The sequence below is a fragment of the Megalopta genalis genome, chromosome 1 (genome assembly GCF_051020955.1).
Source record: "Megalopta genalis isolate 19385.01 chromosome 1, iyMegGena1_principal, whole genome shotgun sequence".
NCBI lineage: Eukaryota > Metazoa > Arthropoda > Insecta > Hymenoptera > Halictidae > Megalopta > Megalopta genalis.
In genome coordinates, this window is record NC_135013.1 from 15007023 (window position 1) to 15032612 (window position 25590).

The following is a 25590-nucleotide window of genomic DNA, read 5'->3' on the forward strand; positions in this document are numbered from 1 at the left end:
CTCTTGATATACGCGCGTAATCTCTTAATTTAAAAAATTACGTATATACACGGTGAGCACGCATGCGCATTGGAACAGCACTCTTCAGTGACGAGTTAACTCGTCATCTCAGGTTATCAGGTTCTTAGATTACGAAAGAAAATGAACGATGTCTTGCGAACGGAACAGGAATGCAACAGGTTGCACTCTCACAAAGTGGCAACAGTGATAAGGAGACAATCTACATAGTTTCAGCTTGTGGCACTCTTTTCAAAATTTCCTCTGCTCGCCGCCTCTCTTTCGGGTAATATATCTTTATCTTTATTATACATATGACGGCTGCTCATAATACTTGCCACCAGAGGGTTAGAATATTAGAAAGTTCTCAGCGTTTCCCGCAAATAGCTGATTCGTCACCAATCCGTATATAAGCTATCCCAAACAATCCATTTCAACCGTTATCCTGTATTTCTCCAACTTCTATCTTCACGATTCGCAATTATTCGCAGATCATGATAACGTCAACGAATTTTGATGCAATTTCAAAATTTTTGTAAACATTTTTTTACGCATTGTTTATTATACATAGTACCGGAGGTAACACGAAGACGCCGGAGCAAACGTACTCGTGTTGACTTACAGACTCATTCTTGTCAGTTGCGAATAGTAATTCGGTCCTTCTAAAGTCTTCCGAAAAATTCATACAATTCGGTTGGATTTTTAAACGGTCGTTCCGTTGGAAAAGATGCGAACATTTTCACGAGCCGCCGTATGTATGCATAGATTGCTAAAAGTACTTGCGCGCGTGATTTGCAAATCTTTGAATTAGATCTGCTTGACGTCCGCCGGCGCGAAAATATCGTGTTTGTTGAACAAATAAAGAGTTCTTAGCACGGTCTGTCCATGAGATCCGGCTACCGAAGATAATGATTTAAAGAAACACGAGAGTTTGTTGCGGGATGGTTAGTCCGGGCATTGCCGAAAAGAGGAAGTGCTGCGCTCTAGTTTACCGATTATGTGTTCTCGGACACGGGCCTCGGATCGATGAACGGTACGAGAAAACGGCACGAGAATAGAAGGGTGGTTGATCCTCTGGAAGCTACTTGACGGCGACGTAACCGTGCGGGTGGCGTTGACTGTCGCGAGATTCGCGCAGGGATCGGGACAACTTGCGCGGCAACTCGGACAGTTCGGAGGGCAGTCAAAGACTGTTCAAGCAGCCGAAACCAGCTCGAGTAATTTCGCCGGGGATTTTGACAGCGATCGACAACAGATCGAACCTAATATCCGATTTAGCCGATCGATACACGAAGATTTTACGGCGGCACAGGATGAGCAACGCCGTGACGAGGATCATCCGAGCTGCCGGGAAAGTTTAGAGAAGGGTTGCCGACGTAAAGTCCCGTCAGGATGCGAACGGGATTCGTGTTTCGTGGGATTTCGTTGATGTCCGTCTGTTGGTTCGGATACGGGTGCGGACATGTGCTCGAGGGCGAGAGGTCCGAGGAGAAGGGTAAAGAGGAGTTCTGCCGACCGTTTCGCGGGATCGTCTTGGAGGAGAAGAAGATGCAACAGCTCAAGGACGAAACCTTGATGTACGACCAGTTACGGTTTCCGGTGGGTTCTTATCGGGTGTTCGAAAACGAAACAATCGGGTGCGTGTGCAATTTGACGGCCTGCGTGCAGAAATGTTGCGGTCACAACATGATGCTCGGTGCAGGCGTTCGGCCGGACTGTACTCGGCTACCGGTCAGTTCGGAATCGTCCGTTCCCGATCTGGTCCTCCAACGGCATCGCCTTGCTTCGGAGATCGTTCGGGACAAAGGGAACCGCGACGTATCCGCCCGGGAGCTGTTCAAAGTCGTCCGGACCATGGACTGTCCTGAGAACACTTACAGATACATGCTTGAGCCCGAAGAAATCGAGGAAGACGCGTTCGTCCTCGAAAAGAACGGCACGCTGCGAACTAATTCGAACACTTTTCCGGCCTGGAGCTACTGTCTCGATTGGAAGGAGTCCTTCCAAAGGATCGGCGTGCTTGTCTGCATATCGAAGGACGCCGCGGTCGTGGTAGACGAAGGAATCGAACAAGAGCGATCGTACAGCATCGCCATGATAATCTCCATACCGTTCTTCCTCGCGACCTTTCTCGTTTATGCGATCATTCCGGAACTGAGAAGTCTGTACGGCAAAACCCTGATGTGCTACGTCGCCTGTCTTATCCTTGCCTACACCTTCCTCGCGCAGCCCAAGGTGTTCGCGAACATTGCAACCGGCCTCTGCTCCACCATCGGTAAGTATTTTCGCGTTTCTTTTTCCATTTTCTCCGTCCCTTCTTTTCACCGAGACCGATACAGAGACGACACGGAACGAAATGAAGCGACGCCACTCGGCGAAAGCTAAACGAGCCAAAAACACCTGTTCGATAGCTTTTCGAGAAACAACGTTATATTATTTATTGGGGGATAAGTTCGTAGCGTTTTTATTTGAAAAATATTTCAGGCTCCCAATATTTCGGCAAATCCGAAATATTGAGAATCGTTTTACGATCGCAGTTCATTTTTTCGGCCAATTCACGACTTGTTCGGTGACCGTCCTCCTTCAAAAGTGCTTCGAGACGCTCTTCGTCGAATTCGGAAGGTCTTCCGCTGCGGGGCGTGTCGTCGACGTCAAAATCGCCATTTTTGAACTTCGCAAACCATTTCCGTGCTGTAGACTCGCCTATGACACTTTCTTCGTATACGTTGCAAATGTCCCGAGCTGCTTCGGCAGCTTTTTGGCCTCGATGAAAAGCGAAAATGTTGCTTTTTACCTCCTGGATATTCCATTTCTAAGCCTCGAAAGTAATAAAACATTAAATTACTCAAAAAGACGATTAGCACAGTTTCGTAGAGCAGAAAGAGCTCTATCGAACGAATATTATACACTTCGTCAAACAGCAAAAAATCGTTGTAAAATAAAAGAAAATATAGAGACGCTCTATGAACTTATTTCCCAACATAATATTTATGTACGTTTGTGATCGAATCATCTGTAAACTGTGACGCGATAGATATAGATTTCTTTAGAGAACTCATTCAAAGCCCATTGTTCGGCAATACGTAATGCATAAACTATGGATCAAAGATATCGGCATCCTGGCGCGACGGTTTCTAAGTTGCAGTTTGCAGGGGTGCGATGCACCCGCGCCCGAGGGCAACCGGACTTGCACCTTGCATTCAGAATGTAATTCTGGCATAGCGAACTTGAGTGCGTCTTCGCCCAAGGTTACGAAGGTTCTATCAAAATTCTAACAGTCTGGCAGTCGGTTTAAACGATTAGCTATTTAAATTAGAGAATCGTCTACGTTAGGTTAACCCCTTGCCGTACTATTTTCTTCATAATTAAAATGATAAGCACATTTTCGATTGTAATAATTTCTTCGAAAAAAAAGGAAAATTTATATTTATCGTGTGTCTACATTTAGTGGGGCGATTAAAATGTTGATCACAAAAGAGGACAGAATTTTATCTCAGCTTAAAAAAACGGAAAATAACAACATTGGTATTTAATAGCATATTACTAGAAATCTGCACCACCCACGAGTCTGACTCGTTAAAGTACGGCGAGGAATTAAGGCAGAATAATTTTAATCTGCCATACCAAAACTGTGAAATCGATGTCTAAACATGTTTTCGCTCGATTGTCAACAGAAAACTCCTGTGGTAGACACCTCTTGCGCAGGTATACAGGGTGTCCCTAAAATGTCTCGCAATCCGGAAATGGGAGGTTCCTGAGGTCATTTGAAGCAACTGTTTCCTTTGCGAAAATTGTCTCCGAGGCTTCGTTTACGAGTTATTAACGAAAAACACTGACCAATAAGAGGCGAGCTCGGCTGGCACGCGGCGGCCCGGCCAACGAGTGCACGGAGCCTAGTTCCGCTCATTGGTTCGGCCGTCTCGCGAAAAATGATCTCGCCTCTGATTGGTCACTGTTTTTCGTTAATAACTCGTAAACGAAGCCGCGGATTGCATTTTCGCTAAGGAAAAAGTTGCTTCAAATCCCCTCAGGTATCCCCTACTTTCGGATTGCGAGACATTTTTGGGACACCCTGTAGATAATGAAACGTAGTATCAAAAATAAAGTTTATACGGTTCAAAACTTCCTTTTTTTTATTTATTCATCGTGCCCGCGTTGGACATCGGCACACGAGCGTTAAGGGGTTAAAAGGGTAACGGAACTGGCCACGGTGATCACGGAATCGTTGAAAGCGGGGGTTGAATCGAGGCGAAATGTAACTCGTGTCGTCGTAACGTGTCAAGGTCGCATAAATACGAGTGAAAGGACACTCCCCATATTACGGGAGAAAGATTGGGTTCGGTTGGTCGTTTCCGCGTAACGTGATAATGCGCCTGGTCTGACCGCGACATATCAGCAAAGACTCATTGATAAACAGTCGGTTCGTGAGTACGTACCTACCAAGATGTTGACTCGTGTCCATCTTGGTTCGAAAATGGTCTCGACGACGCGCTTGGTATCGTTGATATCTGTGATATTGATTCACGCGATAAGCCTGGAGTGTTCCTCGTCGCCCGAGGCCGTGGGAATCGCGAGGAGGGACCAAGGATTCGTTAATCGTACATCTCGGGTTACGGTCGTCCTCTGTTGCCCGCTCGAGGAGCGAGTGGTGAAAAGACAATGCGAGCACGTCGGGATAAACGACACTATACGCTTTCCACCCCTTTATCGTGCCGACGGCGAGTTCGAGTTGCTCGAGAAATCGCCGAAAGTGGAACGGTTTCGCTTCATCGTTGCCTCCCCTTGCAACAAGGGCCGGTTCAAATTGAACCCCGACAAGTATCCCAGCGACGAATACAAGCTTCTCGATAACGGCAAGCTCTACAGACCGCCCAACAAGGCGTTCCTGAACGGGGCCGAGTATTGTCTCGGCCGTGTCGCCTACGACAAGTTGGACGTGTTGATCTGCTTCCTCGAAGAGGACGACGCGATCAACGTCAATGTCAACATGGCGTATCCCATCGGAATGATCTTGTCGACGCCGTTTCTCTTTGTAACCTTCCTCGTTTACACCGTGGTACCGGAGCTGAACAATATGCATGGGCTCACGCTTCGCGGATACATCGGCAGCCTGCTGGTCGCCTACATTCTGCTCGCGATCTTGCAGACCACGCCGCAAAAAGATATTTCGGATTTCCTCTGCTTTGCTTTCGGTATACCCCGCCGTTTCATTAATTTCAGCCGTTTATTTTGAAAGTGGCACAAGTCACTTCACCGTAATGAAAAGTGGTGATTTTTTCCATGTTTATACGAAATTATTTACACTCGAAAGTTAGTATCTCCATATTTTTAAACGTGTCGAAACGCAAACCCTTAAATACGTCGACTTAAAAGCAAAGTGACTTATGCCACTTTCAAAATAAACGGCCCATTTCATCGATTTTGCTCGTATCCCGGTGTCTCGACGCGACCCGTTCGTTCATTCGATCGAACAAAAATCCAGAAATTGTTATCATTTAATTGGGGCCATGAGTCAGAGGTTCTTGGGAGCGCGCCGGTTTTTCCCCCCTCGTGTATTACGTTTACCATTCGCCGTTTATTTACCAATTAAGATTACCTAACAATTAAGCAACCAACGATACGTGTTGTAGATCGCCGTGCGCGAATCATAATTCTGACGCGACATTGTTTCTTTCAGCTTATATTATCTACTTCTCGTTTCTGGCCAGCTTCTTCTGGTTGAACGTGATGTGCTTCGATATTTGGTGGACGTTCGGGTAAGTGGAACATTCTCATACTTTTGCTATTCCTTCCAACTGTAATCTTATCGATACACCGATCCGCGTAAAACTTCTTTGCGACGCGGTTGCGTTTGAAAGAACGCGCTGGAATATTCGATGTGTGTCAAATGTACATATATGTACGTACAGTGGCCCGCAAAAGTGTTCGTACACCTTTTAAAACGTAATAATTTTCTTAAAATTGAACCGAATGAGTTAAATTCCTTTTTAGACGATGGAGGGACTAGTCTACTAGACGGTGGCTATAAAGCTTTTATTTAATTTTGCCATTACTTGGAGTGAGAAGAAAAAATTAAAAACTCTCGTTTTTTAACTTTTTTTATTTAATTTTGCATTAACTTTTTTTTATTTAATTTTGCCATTACTTGGAGTGAGAAGAAAAAATTAAAAACTCTCGTTTTTTAACTTTTTTTATTTAATTTTGCATTAACTTTTTTTTATTTAATTTTGCCATCACTTGGAGTGAGAAGAAAAAATTAAAAACTCTCGTTTTTTTAACTTTTTTATCTGTAAATCTCAGTAACTTATACGCGTGCTGAAAATTTGATCGAAATCGGTTAACCCAGGCTCGAGCTGCAGGCGTTGAAGGATTTAAAAAATTGCAGATTTTTTTACAGTTTTTGGTCGAAATCGTGACAAAACTGCGCCTTTTGCGATCTTTAATTTGCTGTAACCCAGAACAACGTGAATCGATTTCGATAAAATTTTCAACATAATTTACCAAGATCTATAGGCTTAGATAAAAAAAAGTTAAAAAGCGAGAGATCTTTATTTTCTCGTCGTTCCAAGTAATAGCAAAATTAAACAAAAGAAGCATTTCAGTCATCTTCTAGTAGACCAGTTGCTCTATCATCTGAAAAAAAAGAAATTCAAGTCATTTAGTTCGGTTCCCAAATAGTTCTCGTGTTTTAAAAGGTGTAAGAACACACTTTTGTGGGCCACTGTACCCTTACTTACAACGCTATCTTTTATTCTCCCGGTTGAACAAGAGAAATTCGATAGTTAACAAACACCGTGGAAAATTGATTACGATAGAACGGGAATTAATATTCGGATCGTGACGGCACGTGTATACACTGCAAACGTTCTTAAATTAATTTCGGTCGGACCACAAAACCGACCGTAAAGCAAACGAATGGCTCTTTCGGAGGGTTTTGTCGTCTAGACGGGGCGCTGACGGCGGCGGCTCTTGACTCGGCTCGAATCGCGTCTTTAATTCGTCCTGATTAATTGATATAGACGAGAATCGATAGAATTTACGAGCAAACGAGGACCGTCTGTCCGCTGTTAATCTAGACTATCTATTGGGTTGGCAACTAAGTAATTGCCGATTTGTTCAATGAAATAAAAATTTTTTTTTACTTGGACCGAAGTTTAATCTGTAATGTATTTTCCATTTTGTCCGATGACCTTTTGCCATCTCTCCGACAACTTGAAAATTCCACGCTCGTAGAAAGTCTGATCCTTTTCGGCCAAAAACTGAGTTAAGTGAGATTTTACAGCGTCATCATCGTTAAAAGTTTTACCACGAAGGGAGTTGTCCAGGGATCGAAATAAGTGGTGATCCGATGGCGCGAGATCAGGGCTATATGGTGGGTGTAACATCGATTCCCAACCAATATCCATGAATTTTTGCCGAGTGGACAAAGACGTGTGCGGCCTAGCATTGTCCTGATGGAAAATGACACCTTTACGATTGACCAATTCTGGTCGCTTTTCCTTGACCGCTGCATTCAATTTGTCCAGTTGCTAACATTCACGGATAATAAAAAATAACATAATAATAATAATAATAATTTTATAATATAACATTTACGGATATCATAAAAATGGAATGATTAAATATTAGTAGCAGGTGAATAAAATTGTATTTCGGTTAAACAGGAATAATTATGTATTAATAGTATTAAACGAATTCGAAAAGAAATTATTAAATATTAATAGCAAGCTAACAGAATTTTATTTCGGTTGAAACAAAATGATTAAATATTAGCTACAAGAGAATGCAATATTATATAAAAGGGAAGTAATTAAATTTTGATAGCAGGGGAATAAAATTATATTTTGGTTGAAAAGAAATAGCTAAGTCAATGCGGTCTAGCATTGTCCTGCTGGAAAATGACACCTTTACGATCGACCAATTCTGGTCGCTTTTCCTTGTCCGCTGCATTCAATTTGTCCGGTTGCTAACATTCGCGGATAATAAAAAATAACATAATAATAATAATAATAATAATAATTTTATAATATAACATTTACGGATATCATAAAAATGGGAGTGAGAGACATCTAAAACTGAAATCGGCAATTACTTAGTTGCCAACCCAATACGTGCCCTACGTTCCGTGGTGCACAAGCGTGTTTGCCGTTCGTTTATCATCGCATCATCGGTCGCGTTAAAGGAAAACCCGTCGTCTTTCAGACCCGCCAGTCACGGTCGCTATCCTTTCTGCAGAAAGCGTTTCCCCGTTTCGCGTCTTTCCGAAAATATTTCTTCGTCGGGTTTCACAGGTTTCGCCTGAACCGTGCTCTCGTCTATTTCTACGCGCAAGGTTCGGAAATCTGAAATTAAAACGGCCGGCGTTTTCGTAATTAACCGAGACGGCTCACGACGTCTCCGCATCGAGTGGCGCTCTCATAAAACTTTTCGATCTACTTATGTATCTATAGAACGCCAGGTGTACAGCAAACAAATCGTGACGTATAGTCCAAACAAATCTCGAATGCCAAGAAACGGTCTTTTCTTCGATGCTGACGCCAACGCGAACGGATCCGAATACCAGTTACAACGCAACTTCGAATATAAAGTTGAATTCTTTCGGAAAGGCACGTTCGTCGCATATCCCGTACGTTAGGCGGAAATTCATATGTATTAATACTCGGAGAGCGTTGCTTGGCTTTCCGTCCGTCTTGCCGGATTTTTCAGCGTCCTGCAAAAGCTCCGCGAAATAAGCGGACGTTCGCCGAAAACGATGTATGTATGTATGTGTGTGTGTACATACGTACTTGTTTGCGGTTTTCTACATAATGTCGTGACCGTAAACATAATCGTTAACACGGTATATCATGTTTTTGCTCGTAACTAGGGTGCCCGCCAAGCCCTTTTTTTCATACGAATGCATTTTCTGGATCGGTGACACGACATACGACGCACAACGTAGATGACACGAAGCATGGATATGGGCGTGATCGCGTTGACATTCGCACGCACGCCTCTGTGGTTCACCCTTGTTCTCATAATATACACCTACACCGCGACACGTATACTTTTATTACACACGTGCAGGGTATAGGCGTGTGTACGCGTACAAATATGCCCTATATTGGCTACATGCTCGTAGAGCCCCGAATATTTACTCTTCGTATTACAATCACGCTTTCATCTACACTATTTTCGGTTGTTCCGTCGACTACGATTGGCCGGCGTGAAACCGACGACGACCGGAAAGCAAGTACAAAATGAGCCGTTTATTTTGAAAGTGGCATAAGTCACTTTGTTTTTAAGTCGATATATTTAAGGGTTTGCGTTTTAACACGTTTAGAAAATATGAATGCCAACTTTCGAGAAGATTCACTTGTATTTGTTATCTCAGGATACTGATATTTATTCTCGGTATAAATAATTTCGTATAAACATTAAAAAATCACCACTTTTCATTACGGTAAAGCGACTTATGCCACTTTCAAAATAAACGGCTCAAATGAACTTTGCCGAACGTGCGAACGTGTTTCAATTTCTTTTTTTTTCTTTTTGCTAGCCGCTCCGCGATGAAACCATGATGCGTCATGGTAAATCCACAAGCGTGGTGCGTATCGCTTTGTTTACGTCGAACTCGTTTGTGGTTTTATTAATTATATCCTATTACGGTACTCCGGCTAATTACTCTCGATACGTGAGAATCGAAACAAACCGACAGCATGCACAGTTGCCTCCTTGCACACTAATTCTCTCTAGAATAAAATGTGTACATTATTTTGTTTGTATGCATCGATTCGATACTATCGAACGAACAGTGTACAGTAAATTCTCTGTAATATTGACGCTCAGATTGTGCACGAAAATGGACAATTTGGGAAGAGGAGATACGATCGTTTGAGCCTTGAAGCTCACTTTTATAGTTGTGCACGATCTGTGCGTCGATTAGGGAGAATTTACTGTATGAGGAAAGTCATCTTTAAAATACAGGGTGTCCCAAAAATGTCTCGCAATCCGGAAACTGGAAGCTCCTGAGGTCATTTGAAGCAACTTTTTCCTTTCCGAAATTTTTCTCCGAGGCTTCGTTTACGAGTTATTAACGAAAAACAGTGACCAATCAGAGGCGAGATCATTTGGCGCGAGACGGCCGAGCCAATGAGCGGAACTGGGCCGCCGTGCGCCAGCCAAGCTCGCCTCTTATTGGTCAGTGTTTTTCGTTAATAACTCGTTAACGGTGCCTCGGAGAACATTTTTGTAAAGGTAAAAATTGCTCCAAATGTCCTGAGGAACCCGCCACTTTCGGATTGCGAGACATTTTTGGGACACCCTGTATATGTATAGGAACGCGGCGAACATGTTGGCTGAGTAGTAGGAGAAGCAACGACGAGAGGAACGACGATGAATACGAACTATTCGAATAGAGTACATTATGAGAGAAAAATGTCTTCGCTTTTTTCGATTTCTAACCGACGATCGGAGGGATGTTATACGACACGATTATTTTCAGAGGGTTCCGATCGCTTCAAGGGAGCGTCAAACAGAGGGAACGAAAGAAATTTCTGATATACTCGATCTACGCTTGGGGGTTCGCGACCATCCTCACCAGCATTTGCGTGCTCATGGACAATCTTCACAGCATTCCCGACCATTTCATTCGTCCTGGATTCGGAATACGAAACTGTTGGTTCCTGAGTAAGTTATCGCAACCGCTTTACGGTAACGTAATCGGTATTACCATTGAGTCGAACGGAAATTCGGTTCCGTTTTGCGATTAAGTATTGTTTCAACGTCATCAGGCAAGCATCGACGTATATGTACCTATTCACGACACATATATTTTAACACTAGAACTACCAACGATTGACGTATATACCTACTTCTACCACAGAGATTACTTGTTTTCAAAATGATTAATTCATCTAAGAAAAGACATAGTAATCTTTACTTTTTTATATATTTTCCTATTTTATCAGCGAAAATTGAATACAAAACTGAATAAAAATGATAACATAGTAACAATAATTTTTTGAATAATTACGCACACAAGTCGAAGACTTTTTTTACTAGTTACAATTATTTTAGCAGAGCATGTACCATAGACTCGTTTATGATATGCGCCTTCGTTTTATTAGTAATACAATATGATATTTTACACCGTTTCCGTTTCATCGAAATATGCATCTGGTTTTGTGATGTACATGATCTGTCGTATCTACGCCTTTGGTGTTGTCACAAAATACCAAAGTTTCAGATAAAAGTTTGCCATTTTTTTTTCAATTTTAATAGACTTATGTTTCGAGCTCACAGTACGTTTTTATTGGACTAACTCTTGTTTACGGTAAGAGTATAATTTTCTATTTTGTAGAAGTATTGTCAAGAAGGAGACCTTTTTTGTGATTTTGCAAGTTTAGGTAATTCTCTCTTATTTTGTCCAATGATGCCAATTAAGGAACTTCTTTTGGTTAGCAGTTTTGTTGCTAATGACAAACTTGTAAAGAAATGATCTTTTGACACTGTTTAGGACGACAAATTCACCTAAAGGTACGGATAATATCATTTCGGCCCGGGAAGTGCATTTACAATATATTCACTTTTTACATCCGACGCTAACCAGAATTTTATACCAAACTTATTCGGCTTGTTTGGCATATAATGTACTGCGTAAATTTACAACTTATAGCATTTACCAATATACCAACACGTTTGGCTATTTTCAACGAATTTATTCCACACTTATGAAACTAATGCAAATTGAACTGTTTGCAATTGTTGATTTCTTTCATTTTTCTTATCAAAACGAATTAGCCGAGAAGAACTTCGATCTTAGGGTTCGGTCTTATGGAATTTCGTCTCTTACGGTAATTTTGTACAACATAAATGTATGTACTTAGTTTTCTAAAAATATATTTGAACTACAAATAAATACAAAAATAATATAAGAAACTTCTAAAATCACAAGTTTACCTACGTTCTGTAGCGGTCAAAATGATTCGGTATATAGACGTATACCGCGTACAATTTTACATCAAAACGACAAAAAAAAAGAAAACTGTTTTACAAAATTAATTATTTGCAATATTTTAGAACAAAATCATACAAAACTTTAAAAAACAAAATGTATTGAAAATGAATAATGTGATGAACTGCCAAATAAGTCATTTTGACCCCCCCCCCCCCCCCCCCCCCGGTAGATCTAGCGTTAATAATTTGAATCAAAGTGCGTCGCAGCAAACTTTTCGTTCAACGGAAGGCAAACATTTTTTTTTACCTCGATGCTATGCTGTTCGCGATTGCTATATGTTTTCAAACTTTTTACTGTGTTTTTAATAGCGCATATGGCAAGAGCGATATACTTTTACTGTCCCATGGGCATCACGGTGTTATGTAACATATGCCTGTTCATCTCCACGTCAATCAAGATTGTACAACACAGGAGAGACACGGCCAATCATTTAAGAGGCGTCGATAGCAGACGCCACGACGACAAGAAACAATGGTTCGTCCCCATCCTGAGCTTCGATCCTCTTTTAATAGAATCAAGGAGGAATTGCGCGTACAATATCGTGGTTGTTGCTACGACAAAGAGACACACGAATCCCGTGGATTGCTCTTATCGTTGCCGCGTTTACAATGAAAACATTATTTTTAGATGCCCTCATAGATCGAGTGAAACGAACATGTTCCCATGCTTTGATTTGTTTTCATAATGACGAGTTCCTCCGATACAGTAAAAATATATCCATCCGGTCTCGCTCGCGCAACAGTATTCCTCTTTGATCCTTCTTGTACGTATACGCATTAAGTGGTACACGTATGTACCTTATATGTTACTTATATCTGAATGTTTACTTCAATATACAATATAATAACATCTGCAGAATACAAGTAAAATTTCATGCGCATTTCGTAGGTTCAATCTGTATCTGAAACTGTTTATCGTGATGGGCATCAACTGGTCGATGGAAATAATATCGTGGATGTGCAACGACAAGCCAAGGTACATCTGGTACCTGTCCGATCTGACGAACACCTTGCAAGGTGTAATAATCTTCCTGATCTTCGTTTGGAAAGAGAAAATCAGGCGGCTGCTCCTGAAGAGACTCCGCTGCCACGACCGTAACATTCTCTCGAGGAATTCAACACGCAGTGCGTATCATAGTTCGGCATCTCGAACCTGCACCACCAATTCAGTGGGTTCGACACAGGTTATGGCATCACCCGCTGTTCCGATCACGCCTACGTCCTCGGCTACACCAACATCTGCATCCACGTTGCTTCAAGGGAGATTAAATACCGTTATCTAACAACATCGACATTTCTTAACATAAAAGTGCAGAAACTTTTTATATGCACGACACGCGCGCGTTAAGCGACGCAATTACGATAAAGAATCTATATAAGTTATTCGATGCTTCTTTTCATCGTCTATCGCGAATTGTTGTTCAGTAAAGATCTTGCTACTTATACTCGGGGCACTCGTTGTGTAACCGGTATCTGAATTTCAATTTGTAAGAGCTCTATTATCTAGGTGTATCGCGTAGCTTTTTCATATTCAAATGTTTTCCCGATTCCGACGTGCTGAATCTTTGAATCACTTTGCTTGAACTTCGCAATTCCGTTTGATCGAACGATAAGAGAACAGAACGCCAAAAATATTCTATCTAGTCGTTGAGTTGTCAACATTATAACTAGACTGTAAATGCTTGTACTGACTATACTATTTTTTTTAATTATTTTTACGATATACAGGCTGGAGTCAAGTGCATAAACTAGTTGGCATAATAAAAATGAAATAAAAGGTTTATTAGTTTTTGTCGAGAAGCTTTAGTATCTATGAAAGCTTCAGTATCGTTTCCATACAGCATAAATACACGAAATGTACAGTCTAGTTATGGCTATAGCCGCAGCTATAGCTATAGCAATATATTATCAACGTGGCTATGATGTTAATTCATTTTACTTTGGTTTTAAAAATGAGTCGTATTCAAAAATAATTCCATTTACAACCGTAACGTTCAGGTTTCGTATTGCATGTACTTTTTGATCACGATCTTCATTTTTTTTTTACGAGTTTATGCTGCATGCTAAGGGAATGACCGGAGCGTATCGTCCAACGTACAAGTATAATTTTAGAGGTATAATAAGCCTCATCTGTACGAGACACATTGTGCTGTACAAACGAATTTTCTAATGTTTCTTTCATATATGTATCACACATGTGTATAAATTATGTATTTTTTATTCTTAATCAATATTAAAGTATAGTACAAACATCAAGTATTTTATATGTAATACAATACTATTTTACCTACTAACTGTAGTCTTGAAACTTGTGTCAACTATGATATTATATGTAACCGCGCAACACGTGTAGAAAATCTGTTCAGTTACCCGCAACGTATAAGCAACTACAAAAAAACGCGTCGATGAGAGACGTATCCACCGAACATTCTCGATTGATCCGCCTGGCATTATGCTTGTTAAATATGCTTGTTCATATGTACACGTTCCTTAAAACATTCTATATACAGGTCAAAATATTTTCAATTATAGGGAATCAATTTCCCTCATTGCTGGTTTCTTTTCCTTTTTTACTTTTATTTAAGCAAATACATCTTCTCGGTCGGCACCGACACCTTCCCCGTCCTCCAGGCTTGAGAAATTTAAGAAGTGCGCCGGTCGATGAATCTCGTGATAAAATTCTTTAGGATTTGCCAACTGAAGCTCGTACTTCATGTTTGGATCGTGCCTTACGCCTGCGATTACACAGAAATTAGCATAAAAAACCCGACTTAACGTCAACATGTTAAAGAGGATATATTCCTTACCCATGAAATTGTAGTTCCACGAGCCTTGACTTGGAACCATAAAGAAGCCCAAGAAACGATCGGAAAGCAACATTTGTACTTTTTCGTAGTGACTCGGTAAATAACCCTTAGGATTGTTTCCTTTGTCGGTATTTTGTTTTCCCCATTCGAAACCACTGAAAAGCAGAGTAGATAACTCGAAGATAAACGAAAAATTATGACAGATAGATGTACGCGAATAGTAAGCATACAAACCTGGGTGTCAACTTGTAAGCTGTAAGCGAACAAGACCCTGGCGTGAAACTGCAAGTAATTACGATAGTTTTCTCTCCGTCCCAAATTGGATTTTCCGCCATTATTCGGGCATGTGTGGATATGTCCTAATCGATGCCAAAACAAATTAAAAAACCATTGTTTCTACTATGTAAAATAATAGTAATGAAGCCAAGACTACACTAATAGATCAATGGTAATATTTGATGGGATATTCTGTAAATGAAGGAGCGCCTAAGCGTTAACATGGAACGTACCTGCGGTGACAACTGTGGTAATTCATTCGGTTGAGTGTGGATCCAGCCGAGAGGTTCCATCTCCTTCAAATATTGATGATTGGGAAGCGTATTGGGTAAGTGAACGGTTTGATGGGTTCCCCACTGAGGAGCCATCACTATGCATCTGATTTCTTTTACTTGAGGGTTGTCTGGAGGGCTAATGCCGTACAAGTATCCCGCGATCTGCAAACCAAAAGAACAACGATAAACTAACTCTATTAAGTATACATATGTATAAAGTAAAACGCAAATATGGACAATTATATACCTGTGCCCGTAAATCGGAGATCGTAACAAACTTCTTGAGAACATTCTTTGGTAATATGTAAGTGTAACCAGTCTCTTTGATGTCGTCGGAGGATACATAAATGTGATTCGTTCGGAGATGTAAGTTAGTGGCGGAAATTGCTCTTACTCGCCATTCAGTCTTTGAACTGAATGTCTGCGTCTCATAGTTCGAGGTAGTTGCGGTAATAATTTCGTCGCCGTGTTTGTTCACCGTCCTCGTCGTTGTCGCTGTAAGCTGCGATTGTTCCTTCGTCTGCTTCTCTATCTCAGCGATTTGTTGTCGTTGAGCGGATGGCGCGCTTATCTCCATACCCAAGATAATGTCGCGAATCTCCGACTGGGTCAGAGACGCGACATTTACGCTAAAAAAGAAGTCATAACTTTATCTCTAATCCTTTCATAGATTCAGAATAATTCAAAACATGAAAAAGACACGTACTTGTTCTTTTTACCATAATCGGCCAGTATCAAGTCTTTCAGTTGCACCTCTACTTTGATCCATTCGTCGTCCGTCAAAGAGGGCCATATATGATGGGGTTCTGTAATAGTTGTCTTGTCGGGTTTCAATACAACTTTTGTCCTTTCAGTGTTAACATGTAGCGCGCGGAGTATAAGGATCAAACGGGAAAATGCCTAGAAAAAAATATCCACCCATTATTTAGGCATTATTGTGTTACACAGGTTGAAGAAAGAGTTGATATCTCGAAATACCGTGTACGATGAGATGGTCTTTAACCAATCGTCATACAAATTGAATAACACCATTTGCGGTTCGGTAGCTTTCAGAATTAGGTCACCAAATTTCTCGACTTTCAAACAGGCTTGGAATGGTAACTGAAGCTCGGATCCCTTGATGACAATGTTCGGGAAGTCGAGCAAGTGCACTTCCAAAGGATCCAACATTCCTTTTCTGGTCACAATGATTTGCTTGGGTTGTTCTTCCACTGGCAGGGACCGAATCAACGCAGCCACTTCCTCGGCCGTTTTCCATTTGGCCAACTGTTACGAAAATGAAGTATAAATCAATCTAATTTTTAGAACTGTTAGAATACACAGACATCTGATTTACAGACCTGACCCAAACGCTTCTGACCAGCCCAAACGGATGTATGAATTATCTTCAAGAACAATTGCCCAGTCCGAGGATTGAAAATGAAAATGGCTCCATTTATAGGTTTCGTTGTTAAATTACCTTCGAACGTTTTGTGGATAGTAACACGATACACATTGGTGTCGTCCACAAACCTAACAAAATTAATAAGCTAAGAATTAATTTCTTTTCCGTTACGATAATTTGCTCAACGAAACAGAAACAAACATACCAAATGATTTGATTCGAGAAGAGTTCTCCGTAATTCTGTGAAGATAAATACGGCTCCGTAGGTTCCGATGAGTATAGTTGCAACGCTTTTCTGATACGTTCTCGTAGCACATACAAAGCTGGGTTTGCTTTCATTATTTTCGCCATTGCTTGCTGTATAAGGGGTTTGCATCCTGGGAACCAGTTTCCGTAAGCACTGCCGAATCAACAATTTTTCATTAAAAAAATATTTTTTTTCCATATTATAGTTCTGTTTCGTTCCGATGCATTCGCATTTTTAATACTTGCCTGTGCAGATTGTACGCCAAATCAATAGCAATCAGTAAACCTGTAGGCGATGGATAAATAGACATATTATCCGTGGTGTAATCCAAAAATTTCGCTCTGGCGTATCGTTCGATATCATGAGAATCATAATCTCCCCATCGAAGTTGCACGTCTATCCAATATTTTTGCGTGGTGGTGTTATCCATGAGATCTCTGTTAAATAATGTCTGAATGTAATAACGGGATACATATAAAATAGAAAGAGAAGAACAATTATTACTTTGAATCAGCTAACAAAGATGGCCGCGAGACGTTCCATTTGTACGCCGAGAAAAGCAAGATATCAGCGCACGAAGAATTCATTTTGTAGGATTTTCTCGGATGTATAGTTTCTTTCTGAACTGTTTCGATTTCGAGCGCGTCCAATTCTTGGTCAAACACTTGGCAAAGATCCATGACAATGGATTCGTGTACCTTCTGCCACAAATGGGCACGGAAAATTTGGATCAATGAGATCTTCAATGTTGGGATTTTACCATGCATAAATATTCCTGTCAAGTCCAATTGCACCTAGTAGAATCAGTAACAAAATTAATTAATACTATTTGAAAATGAAAAGGTTCTGGCATTTAATGGCGAAAACTACTTTACCTGGAAACCAACGTATACGTTAGCTCTGTTAATAGTTGGAGACCACCATAACGTAAATCGCCGATTCGGAATTTGGTTCAAACCAGACCTTTGCGCGTTGGTTAATTTTTTGTATTTCATAGATTCTTCGAAACCAGACGCTTTTTCCCTGGAAAAGAAAAACAAAAACGATGAATTAACTATACTGATTCTTGTCTCCGTATTTGTCAAACTGATGATGATCAGATGATGATAGTAACCAGAAGCCTTACCAGAAAAGACCCTCCCATGTTGGAAAATACGTTCCTTTGAAAAGCGTATGCTCCAAGATACCCTCTACACCACCGAGTGCTTGAATCATATCTGTTCTATAATTGTTTAAATTCCAGAGTTTACCGTCGTGACGTTGATGAGTCCACCAAAACGGATTTTGCTTTAGAACCTACATAACATGTAACATAACCAGGTAAAATTTTAAGTTCAAAAACTTTATTGTCACCGTCCAGAAGTAATGTAATATACCTGATACTGCTTGAATTCGGTACGTATTCTCCAGCCTTTGTCGTAAGCAAGAGTGTGCCTGTCTTTCTGGAACAGCGTATTTATTCTAGGAATACCACGGTCCCAACTATCCTCGAGATCTTCCAAAGTAAGTCTGCGATTTTGAGCGTTTGCTTCTTGACGTTTCAACGCGTATTCTGCCCATACTCTTTGCGAATCAATGAACTCTGATTCCCATGGTTGAATGTATCGGTATAAATTCGGAATCAGCTGATCCTCGTCGTGGCTCATGCCGGAACGGAAATGTGTGATACCGACATCGGTTTGTTTTGACCATCTCAAGTCAGACTGTACAGAAGATAGTATTCAATGTTATATAGAATAGTACAAGAACAGTGCCGTTTGGAAAGTACAACCAATTAAAGTACCTGAGGTATCAGAACATGTCCCATGGAAAGCATTCCCAGTCCACCCAGCTCTTTGGGCGTGTAAAACACTACCGGCGGAAATCGCGAAGGCATTTTCGAGTTCAATCCAATTTTGATACGCGTCTGAATCTTGTTCTCGCATTTGACCAACAAATCCAACAATTCCTGCGTGTTCACCACAGCTTCACGGAAATAAGTCATCAGCCCGATCAAAGCAGTATTCCACTTGTTCACAATTTTGGTGAATGTCGTGGACCCAGAGGCCATGAGAATTTGCCGAACCCTATTATGGAACCGTTGCAAACTTTCATCATCGACTCTCAGAAAACATTGAGCCGTTCTTTCCTTTGTTATTTCATTTTGCAGATTCCACACACCGTCTCTGTGTGTGAATTCTTCGTGCGTGGTTCTGCATTTTGGTAATATTCTGCACTCGAACCCACTCATGTTGAACAGTAAATTCGGATTATCTTTGCTGTACACGCTAACGAAACTATTCTCCCACTGAATCGTGGTCGTAGAACGAGGTAAACGATTTTTAATATCCCAAAACACAGCACGGCCCCTGCAAACATTGAATATTAGTGTAGGAAACAGTATGTTTTATAACTATTCCATTTACTGCTAAACAGTGACGCGCACAAAGTACAATACAAGGAGACAGTAAAGGATACAATAATCCTTGTAATAAAAAATAATTCTTGCTTGTCTCTACTTACAAGTTAACGTCGTGTTTCATGAGTCGCATTCGCGCATCTCGAGGCCAACATTTTTTATTATTGTAGCCAACAATATTCTCATTGTTAGGATCTGGATGTTCCGTTAAATATCTCTGAATCAAATCTCTTGCTTCATCGGCGGAGAACCTAGAAGAAATGAAGCGATCCATATATAAACGCACTCAAGAGAAAGACTCGTTATTTTAAAAGGACCAAAGATCCCACCTTAAAAACAAGTGAATCCTGTCCACGTATCTACAATATAATCTAATCGGATGCGCAGTTTCGGACGCAACGTCTTGAAAAGTTAAGAAGTCGTTCGGCATTTGTGGAGGGCCAGCCATTTCGCTAGCTCTCTGCAATCCGAGAACGAGCAGATCCAATACGAGACCGTAATATTGTGCTATGAACGATGCAAACTGCAGCCCTCTGATTATTCCATAACTGTTTGTGTGATTCATATCCTGTAAACGAAAAACAAATAAACATTCGTGCATTTATTTCTTCCTGTTATTGCTATTACTACTGGTCGAGTTGTAGTTTTGTATTCTTTGAAAATACCTTGTAATTGATAACAACGTTATTCTTTGCAGTCATATAATCGGCTATATTGTGATCGACGATCAATCTAAGCAATCTGTTCAACAAGGTCAAGTCAATTTTCTCATACAATTTCTCAAATTTCGATTCCAGTAAAACGTTACATTCTCCTTCGCTAACGTCCCAGACATCTTGCAAATTATTGATACCCTGACACCATTTGTAGACTAGCAACGGAGGTGGTTCTGTATCCGAAGGTTTTACCCATGGCGGGAACAATCTTCGCTTGTCCGCTTCGTACCATAGATATTGATCCAAGTAAGCGTCTGTAATTTTTTCAAGCGGCTCCACGTCATAAACTGGAATTAGATGGCTGTAAAGATCCATAAATTCGATTCCCACCTATAAAAGAAAAATAGACAAGACTCGAAAAGGTTATATTAAACAGATCAAGATTCTAAGTGCAAGCATAGTTTTTCAGTTTACCTCTTTGAACGCCCTTTGTGTTAAAAGATGACGCTTGATTCTAGACAGTGCCTCGTGTGGATTATCATAGGCTTGTTCAATTAGACCAAGCTCTTCGCGTTGGCTTTGATTCAATCTTGATTTTACGCTGTACGCTTCTTTCAAACGTTCCAAAGCTAATATCAACAGTTTAGTGTCGTGTTTATAAGACAATGGTGGGAAAGGTATAGGAGCGAATCTTCTAGATTCTAACCAGTGCACAGTTGTAGTATAGATAGCTACCGCCTCTTCCGGAGATATGTATGGACCGTCCTGTGAACACATTTAAATTTTCTAATTCCTTCCACATTTATGAATCCTCGAATGTTTTATATGTAGTATACTGTACCTTCAAATAATTATGTTGCCGTTCCTGTTCCGCTTTCAAATACAAGCGAGTTAAACGACCAAGGTTCTTCTTGCAAACAGTCTTGTCGACGGTCGCACCACGTCTAATACGTTCACGATTATAATGTGCCGTATTGGTCCACCAGTCAGCCTTCATCTTCACGTAACGAAGAATCATATTTTCTATAGGGATCGGCAGTCCAGGAACCTGTTAAGATTGATTCAAAATAAGACATTGTTGCGAAGTGCTATAGCTTGGCATTATACATATACACAATGATGTGATTTAATCTAATAAAGACGAACCTTCCAAGGAATATTAGCTTTCCAGCATCTCCAGGCTTCACTAAGATGCTGAAGTATCGTTCGGGCTTTATTTTGCTTTATCCCCTCCGGCATCATGTCTACGATATCGTGCATCACTGATGCTCGTAATTCAAGATCAAAATGCGATTCCACACGCTGCTTGGTTACAGTTTTCGCGACACCTTTAGAGTGTCGTCCTTCGAACTGTCTGGATAAGAGATTGCCTAACCATCTCTCCAACAGAGGAGTTATTCCCCTCATGAAAAAGAGCCATACTCTCCAGCCAGGCGCCCAGAATCCACAACCAGGTCCTTTGCCGACAGGCCCCTGTTACCAATTATATCCAAAATCAACAAACTCGGTATTTAGTTGAAAGCTAAGCGGTAAACATTCTTTTAAATACTCACCGTATTGAAACGATAATAAATCAAATGCTTCAAATCTTTACACATTCTGATTTGTCTCATCAGTTTGTATTTGTACCTGTACATTCCAGTTAATTGACCCACGTGTGCGAAGATATACTGTAAACCGTCAGCAAGTTGAAACGCGTCGACGTTGTTTAGACGATATTGCACGTGGGAGTCGATAATCAATTTCGTTAGACGTAGAATTTCACGACACAAATGGAAAGCTGTAAAACGAAGTACGCTATGAAATTATACCGAACTTACAAATGAAAGTACCAATACCCAGAAACGACACTCACCGTTTCCGAATCTGGATTTCTTCCTCTCTTTAGTGGTCAAGGTTTTTACAGGCTTCAAATTGAAATTGTAATCCAAATGGAGGTAATTCAAGTTCTTTCTGTGAATCAATAGATTCAACATATTGTATCCCTGCCTACATACTTGTAAACCAGCTTCGACCCAATCTATCGTAGTAGTTTGGAAGAACTTTGTCGATTTAAACGATCGGAACAAGTAACGTTTCTTTTGTGGTTTTGGAGGTCTGTGCTTCAAAGCATTCAAAACGAAATATTTTAGCAATTTTTGATAGCTGACACGAACTTTAACGGGCTGTCCAGGAGGACAGTGTTCTCTGTACCAAGACTTCACCAAAGGAATGTCGATGGCTCTTCTGGTTCTACCAGACCGTGTGTTAAACGGTCTTGGTGCCCACAGTAAAGCAATACCATTCGCAGTATTATCAGTATATAGTGGAGTCTCTTGTAAGAACGGCTGCACTTCTTCAGGGAGCACAAAATCTTCGTCATCTTCGATTTGTGGTTCGACGGTCTGAAAAATGATGAGACAGCAATTAATTTTTTTATAAAAGTAAATTATCGTTGCTGTATTGTGCAACAATATGTCTATAAATTTTACCTTCAAGGAGTTTCTATGCGAAATAGGGTTGATTAATGGATCAAAATAAAATGCAGGTAAATCAGGATCCTCGGTTTTTATATAAACAACATTTGGAGCATGATACCTGCGAACACATCACATATACACTTCAATATACATATAAAACATGTGTCTCTTGTGCTAATGTGTTTAAAGTTTAGTAAAGTAAAAGAAATGTGGGTGATTTCAGCAGTTTCCTTCTAATACTTTAGGAAGGATACGAATAACGGTCACCGTTGCGTTTTTTTCTCTACCACACTGCTAGTAAGACTTCACTATACTAAAAACTTTGTTCGTCTTAAAACTTGCGTGGATAATATCAAACAAAACAAAAAAAAAGGACGATATATACGTCCCTTTATCTTAATACTCACCATGATAGATGCACAAAGTGTGGCATATTATTGTACAAATAGGGAAATGCGATGCGGTACTCTGTTCTTATAGGTTGCCTGATTATAATTTTATTTATGTCGTTGAACTCGTTCCAATCTTCATCGGCCGCGTTCGAATCCTTCACCAATGGTTCGAACTTCGGTCCACCAGGTATAGCCATGTTCAATGCTTTCGCAGTAAAGAATGATTTTGGATCGAAAAGGTAGAAGAAATTTTGATCCACTAAATCTGTTAGCAATTGATTAGCCAAGCGGTACAATGTTGCCATTTGAGGTAACGTCAAATTCCATCTTCGATAGGTAGACCCATTTACATGCCTACAATGTAACGATTAATTTGCAGACTAGAAATCTTTCTACAGTATATTTAGTTTACGATGCATATCAAATTAGATCATTCAGCGTAGCGTTTTGTCCAGTTCATGATGACTCACAATATTTGTCTCGGACAAAAATTGTGCAATTACCAGAACCATCAACTCACATATCAGTTGATTTCAGGACCCCTACGCGACTCATCATTGGATCGTATATATTGTTCGCAATTCGAAAAAAACGATGGGAATTTCTAAAAAAATGTATACTCGTACTTTGTGCCAACCAGAGGTTTGTGTTCATAAAACCATGCAGCCACAGATTCATCCTCCTCTGAATCAAGTTCAATCTGAATAGCTTCTAAAGGTTCTACATCCAAAACGTTGTCCGCATAATCTAGCGGTGGTTCTTCGTCATCGAAAGGTGGAAATCTCATTCTTTTAAAGTGTCGGCGATCCCTTTTTTCTCTTCGCATCATAATCCACATTGTTCTACGTAATGGAAATAATCTTCATTAGTTACATATTGTATAGAGCTAATAATCAGAGTAAAAGTATCTTCTGCCTCTTACCCCCATTGAGCAATATACACAGGTTCTATAACCCATGGAATTTCATTTACAAATGTAATTGCTCCAGTTATATGATACAGCACTTTCACATCACGGATTTGTTCCCAAGGCATTGGCATATTTTCCAAAAGTTTCATTACTGCATGAGGCATGTATTTCAATGCTCTGCAAAAGAACAACAATATAATTCTACTCATTTCAATTCTCCTGTTTATTACATCAAATATTTACCCTAAATAAACTCGTTTGTCATGTCTATATTTACGACTACTCATGTCTCCATGATCTCTAATAATTTTTCTTATATGCTCAGGTGGCATATCCTCTTTCTGAGCATCCACGAAACCAAATTTTCTCTTCTCGGCAAATCTTTTCGATTGAAGTTGTTGCCATTTTTGAGCTATAAGATTGAATAAAATTTATATAATTATTGTACTATTCACAATTATCTATCGTTCTACATAATATTATACAAAACAATGATTATTTATTACCTTTTTCTTGAAGCTTATCTTCTGATAAAACTTCGGGTTGTTTAGGGATTTGCGGTAATGGAGGCCCTGCTATTGCTTGCATGTGAGCATGATGAGCAGCCTGCGCATGAGCTGCTGCTTGAGCATGAGCTTGAGCAGCTGCTAACTGCGCATGGGCCTGTTGTTGGGCCATCATGGTGGCCCATGGATTTGGGCCTAGCAAATACGGTGGGATCGACATTTTGATGTCAATATTCTAGAAGAAACACCGCAATTATTAAATTGTAATATAAAAAGAATCAATGTTGTTAATAAAACTCTAAAACAGCATAGTAATTATCAGGTAAAACCATTAGTTAAGAAGAAAGCTTGCAATCATAATTTAGCATTAATATTATAGAGTAAACGTTAATAATGATGTATCGGAGCAGGTACTTATAAATTACAAAGTTAGAGTAGCTACTACTTTTGCGCAGAACTTAATAAATAATTACCTCAGTTCAATTTTACATGAATTGAAACACTATCAGCACTAACGCTAAATGTATTTAGCAGAAAAGTGACGCTCTAAAGCAATGCCAACAACATGGTCGTCGTTTTCACAGATTAACCTTCAACGAATAAACACGGAGAAGATAGTTGAAGCTGAAATCTATACGCGTTAAAGATGGACGACAAACCCGGCACGAAGCAACAGAGGCGGCTTAATTCGTCACGTGATAGATGTCTCCACTGTAATTGGTGCTTTTTTACTACAGCAGCGCATGTATCCATAAATGTGTTCTTCATATTAATAAAAATAGTAAAAAATCTGTTCGTTGTAGGTGTTGCATTAGATACTCAGATGATTCTCCTGCATTTGTATCATACAAAAAAAGTTTATTTATTGTTGTTCGTGCGATAATGGTGCTTCTTGAGACAGAGCATTTTTGGAAACTGGTCCGAAATGTGCTGCAGAGTGGTGGAAGAGAGATCTTACACATGGGATTGGATGATGCCACTCTGCAGCATATTTCAGAGCAGTCTCCGAAAATGCTCTGTCTCTGTCGTATTTTATTTGTAGCCACTATAATCACATCGAAATGCGCTTTTTTGTGAACAAGTAAAATCTAATTCACTTATACTGGAAGATAAAGGATAACAAAAAAAAGAAAATTACTTTAATCGGATTACATATTATTATCATTTACTTTAGATCGGTATCTGACCCTCAATTACATTATGATTAGATTCACGAAATATTTAGAAACTCTACCGTGAACTCAAAAGCATTCAAAGTTGCACATATCGATGTTAATCGTGAAATG

The 25590-nt window shown here is 40.2% G+C and overlaps 2 protein-coding genes across 3 annotated transcripts; one reads left to right on the forward strand and one right to left on the reverse strand.

Moving 5' to 3' along the window:
- Positions 1-128: 128 nt before the first annotated feature.
- On the forward strand, positions 129-14250 carry LOC117222035 (G-protein coupled receptor Mth2). Of its 2 annotated transcripts, none has more exons than XM_076522114.1 (5): positions 129-2272; positions 5675-5753; positions 10481-10665; positions 12304-12469; positions 12884-14250. In XM_076522114.1, the coding sequence occupies exons 1-5, from the start codon at positions 1390-1392 to the stop codon at positions 13275-13277; spliced, it is 1707 nt and encodes a 568-aa protein (XP_076378229.1). In that variant the 5' UTR covers positions 129-1389; the 3' UTR covers positions 13278-14250. The 2 variants fall into 2 exon arrangements, with proteins under 2 accessions (XP_076378229.1, XP_076378233.1); XM_076522118.1 differs by lacking the exon at positions 129-2272 and adding an exon at positions 4403-5189.
- Prp8 (pre-mRNA processing factor 8) lies at positions 14195-24973 on the reverse strand. Its single transcript, XM_076522098.1, has 30 exons — positions 24778-24973; positions 24305-24539; positions 24042-24210; positions 23811-23975; positions 23515-23730; positions 22904-23242; positions 22509-22614; positions 21893-22421; positions 21591-21817; positions 21184-21510; positions 20879-21085; positions 20512-20802; positions 20047-20427; positions 19711-19949; positions 19486-19632; positions 18767-19331; positions 18360-18686; positions 18110-18279; positions 17859-18006; positions 17488-17777; positions 17229-17420; positions 16942-17136; positions 16693-16864; positions 16331-16618; positions 16059-16252; positions 15600-15981; positions 15311-15514; positions 15036-15160; positions 14802-14956; positions 14195-14729 (listed from the first exon to the last, which is right to left on the reverse strand). The coding sequence occupies exons 2-30, from the start codon at positions 24522-24524 to the stop codon at positions 14575-14577; spliced, it is 7125 nt and encodes a 2374-aa protein (XP_076378213.1). The 5' UTR covers positions 24525-24539; positions 24778-24973; the 3' UTR covers positions 14195-14574.
- Positions 24974-25590: the final 617 nt, after the last annotated feature.

Coding starts and splice junctions, on each gene's coding strand:
- LOC117222035 (XM_076522114.1), top strand. CDS start 1,390: ATGCGAACGGGATTCGTGTTTCGTGGGATTTCGTTGATGTCCGTCTGT. Junction 2,273..5,674: donor CGGCCTCTGCTCCACCATCG/GTAAGTATTTTC, acceptor TGTTTCTTTCAG/CTTATATTATCTACTTCTCG. Junction 5,754..10,480: donor GATATTTGGTGGACGTTCGG/GTAAGTGGAACA, acceptor GATTATTTTCAG/AGGGTTCCGATCGCTTCAAG.
- Prp8 (XM_076522098.1), bottom strand. CDS start 24,524: ATGTCGATCCCACCGTATTTGCTAGGCCCAAATCCATGGGCCACCATG. Junction 20,803..20,878: donor GGCAACATAATTATTTGAAG/GTACAGTATACT, acceptor ATGTGTTCACAG/GACGGTCCATACATATCTCC. Junction 16,865..16,941: donor TTCTCGAATCAAATCATTTG/GTATGTTTGTTT, acceptor TAATTTTGTTAG/GTTTGTGGACGACACCAATG.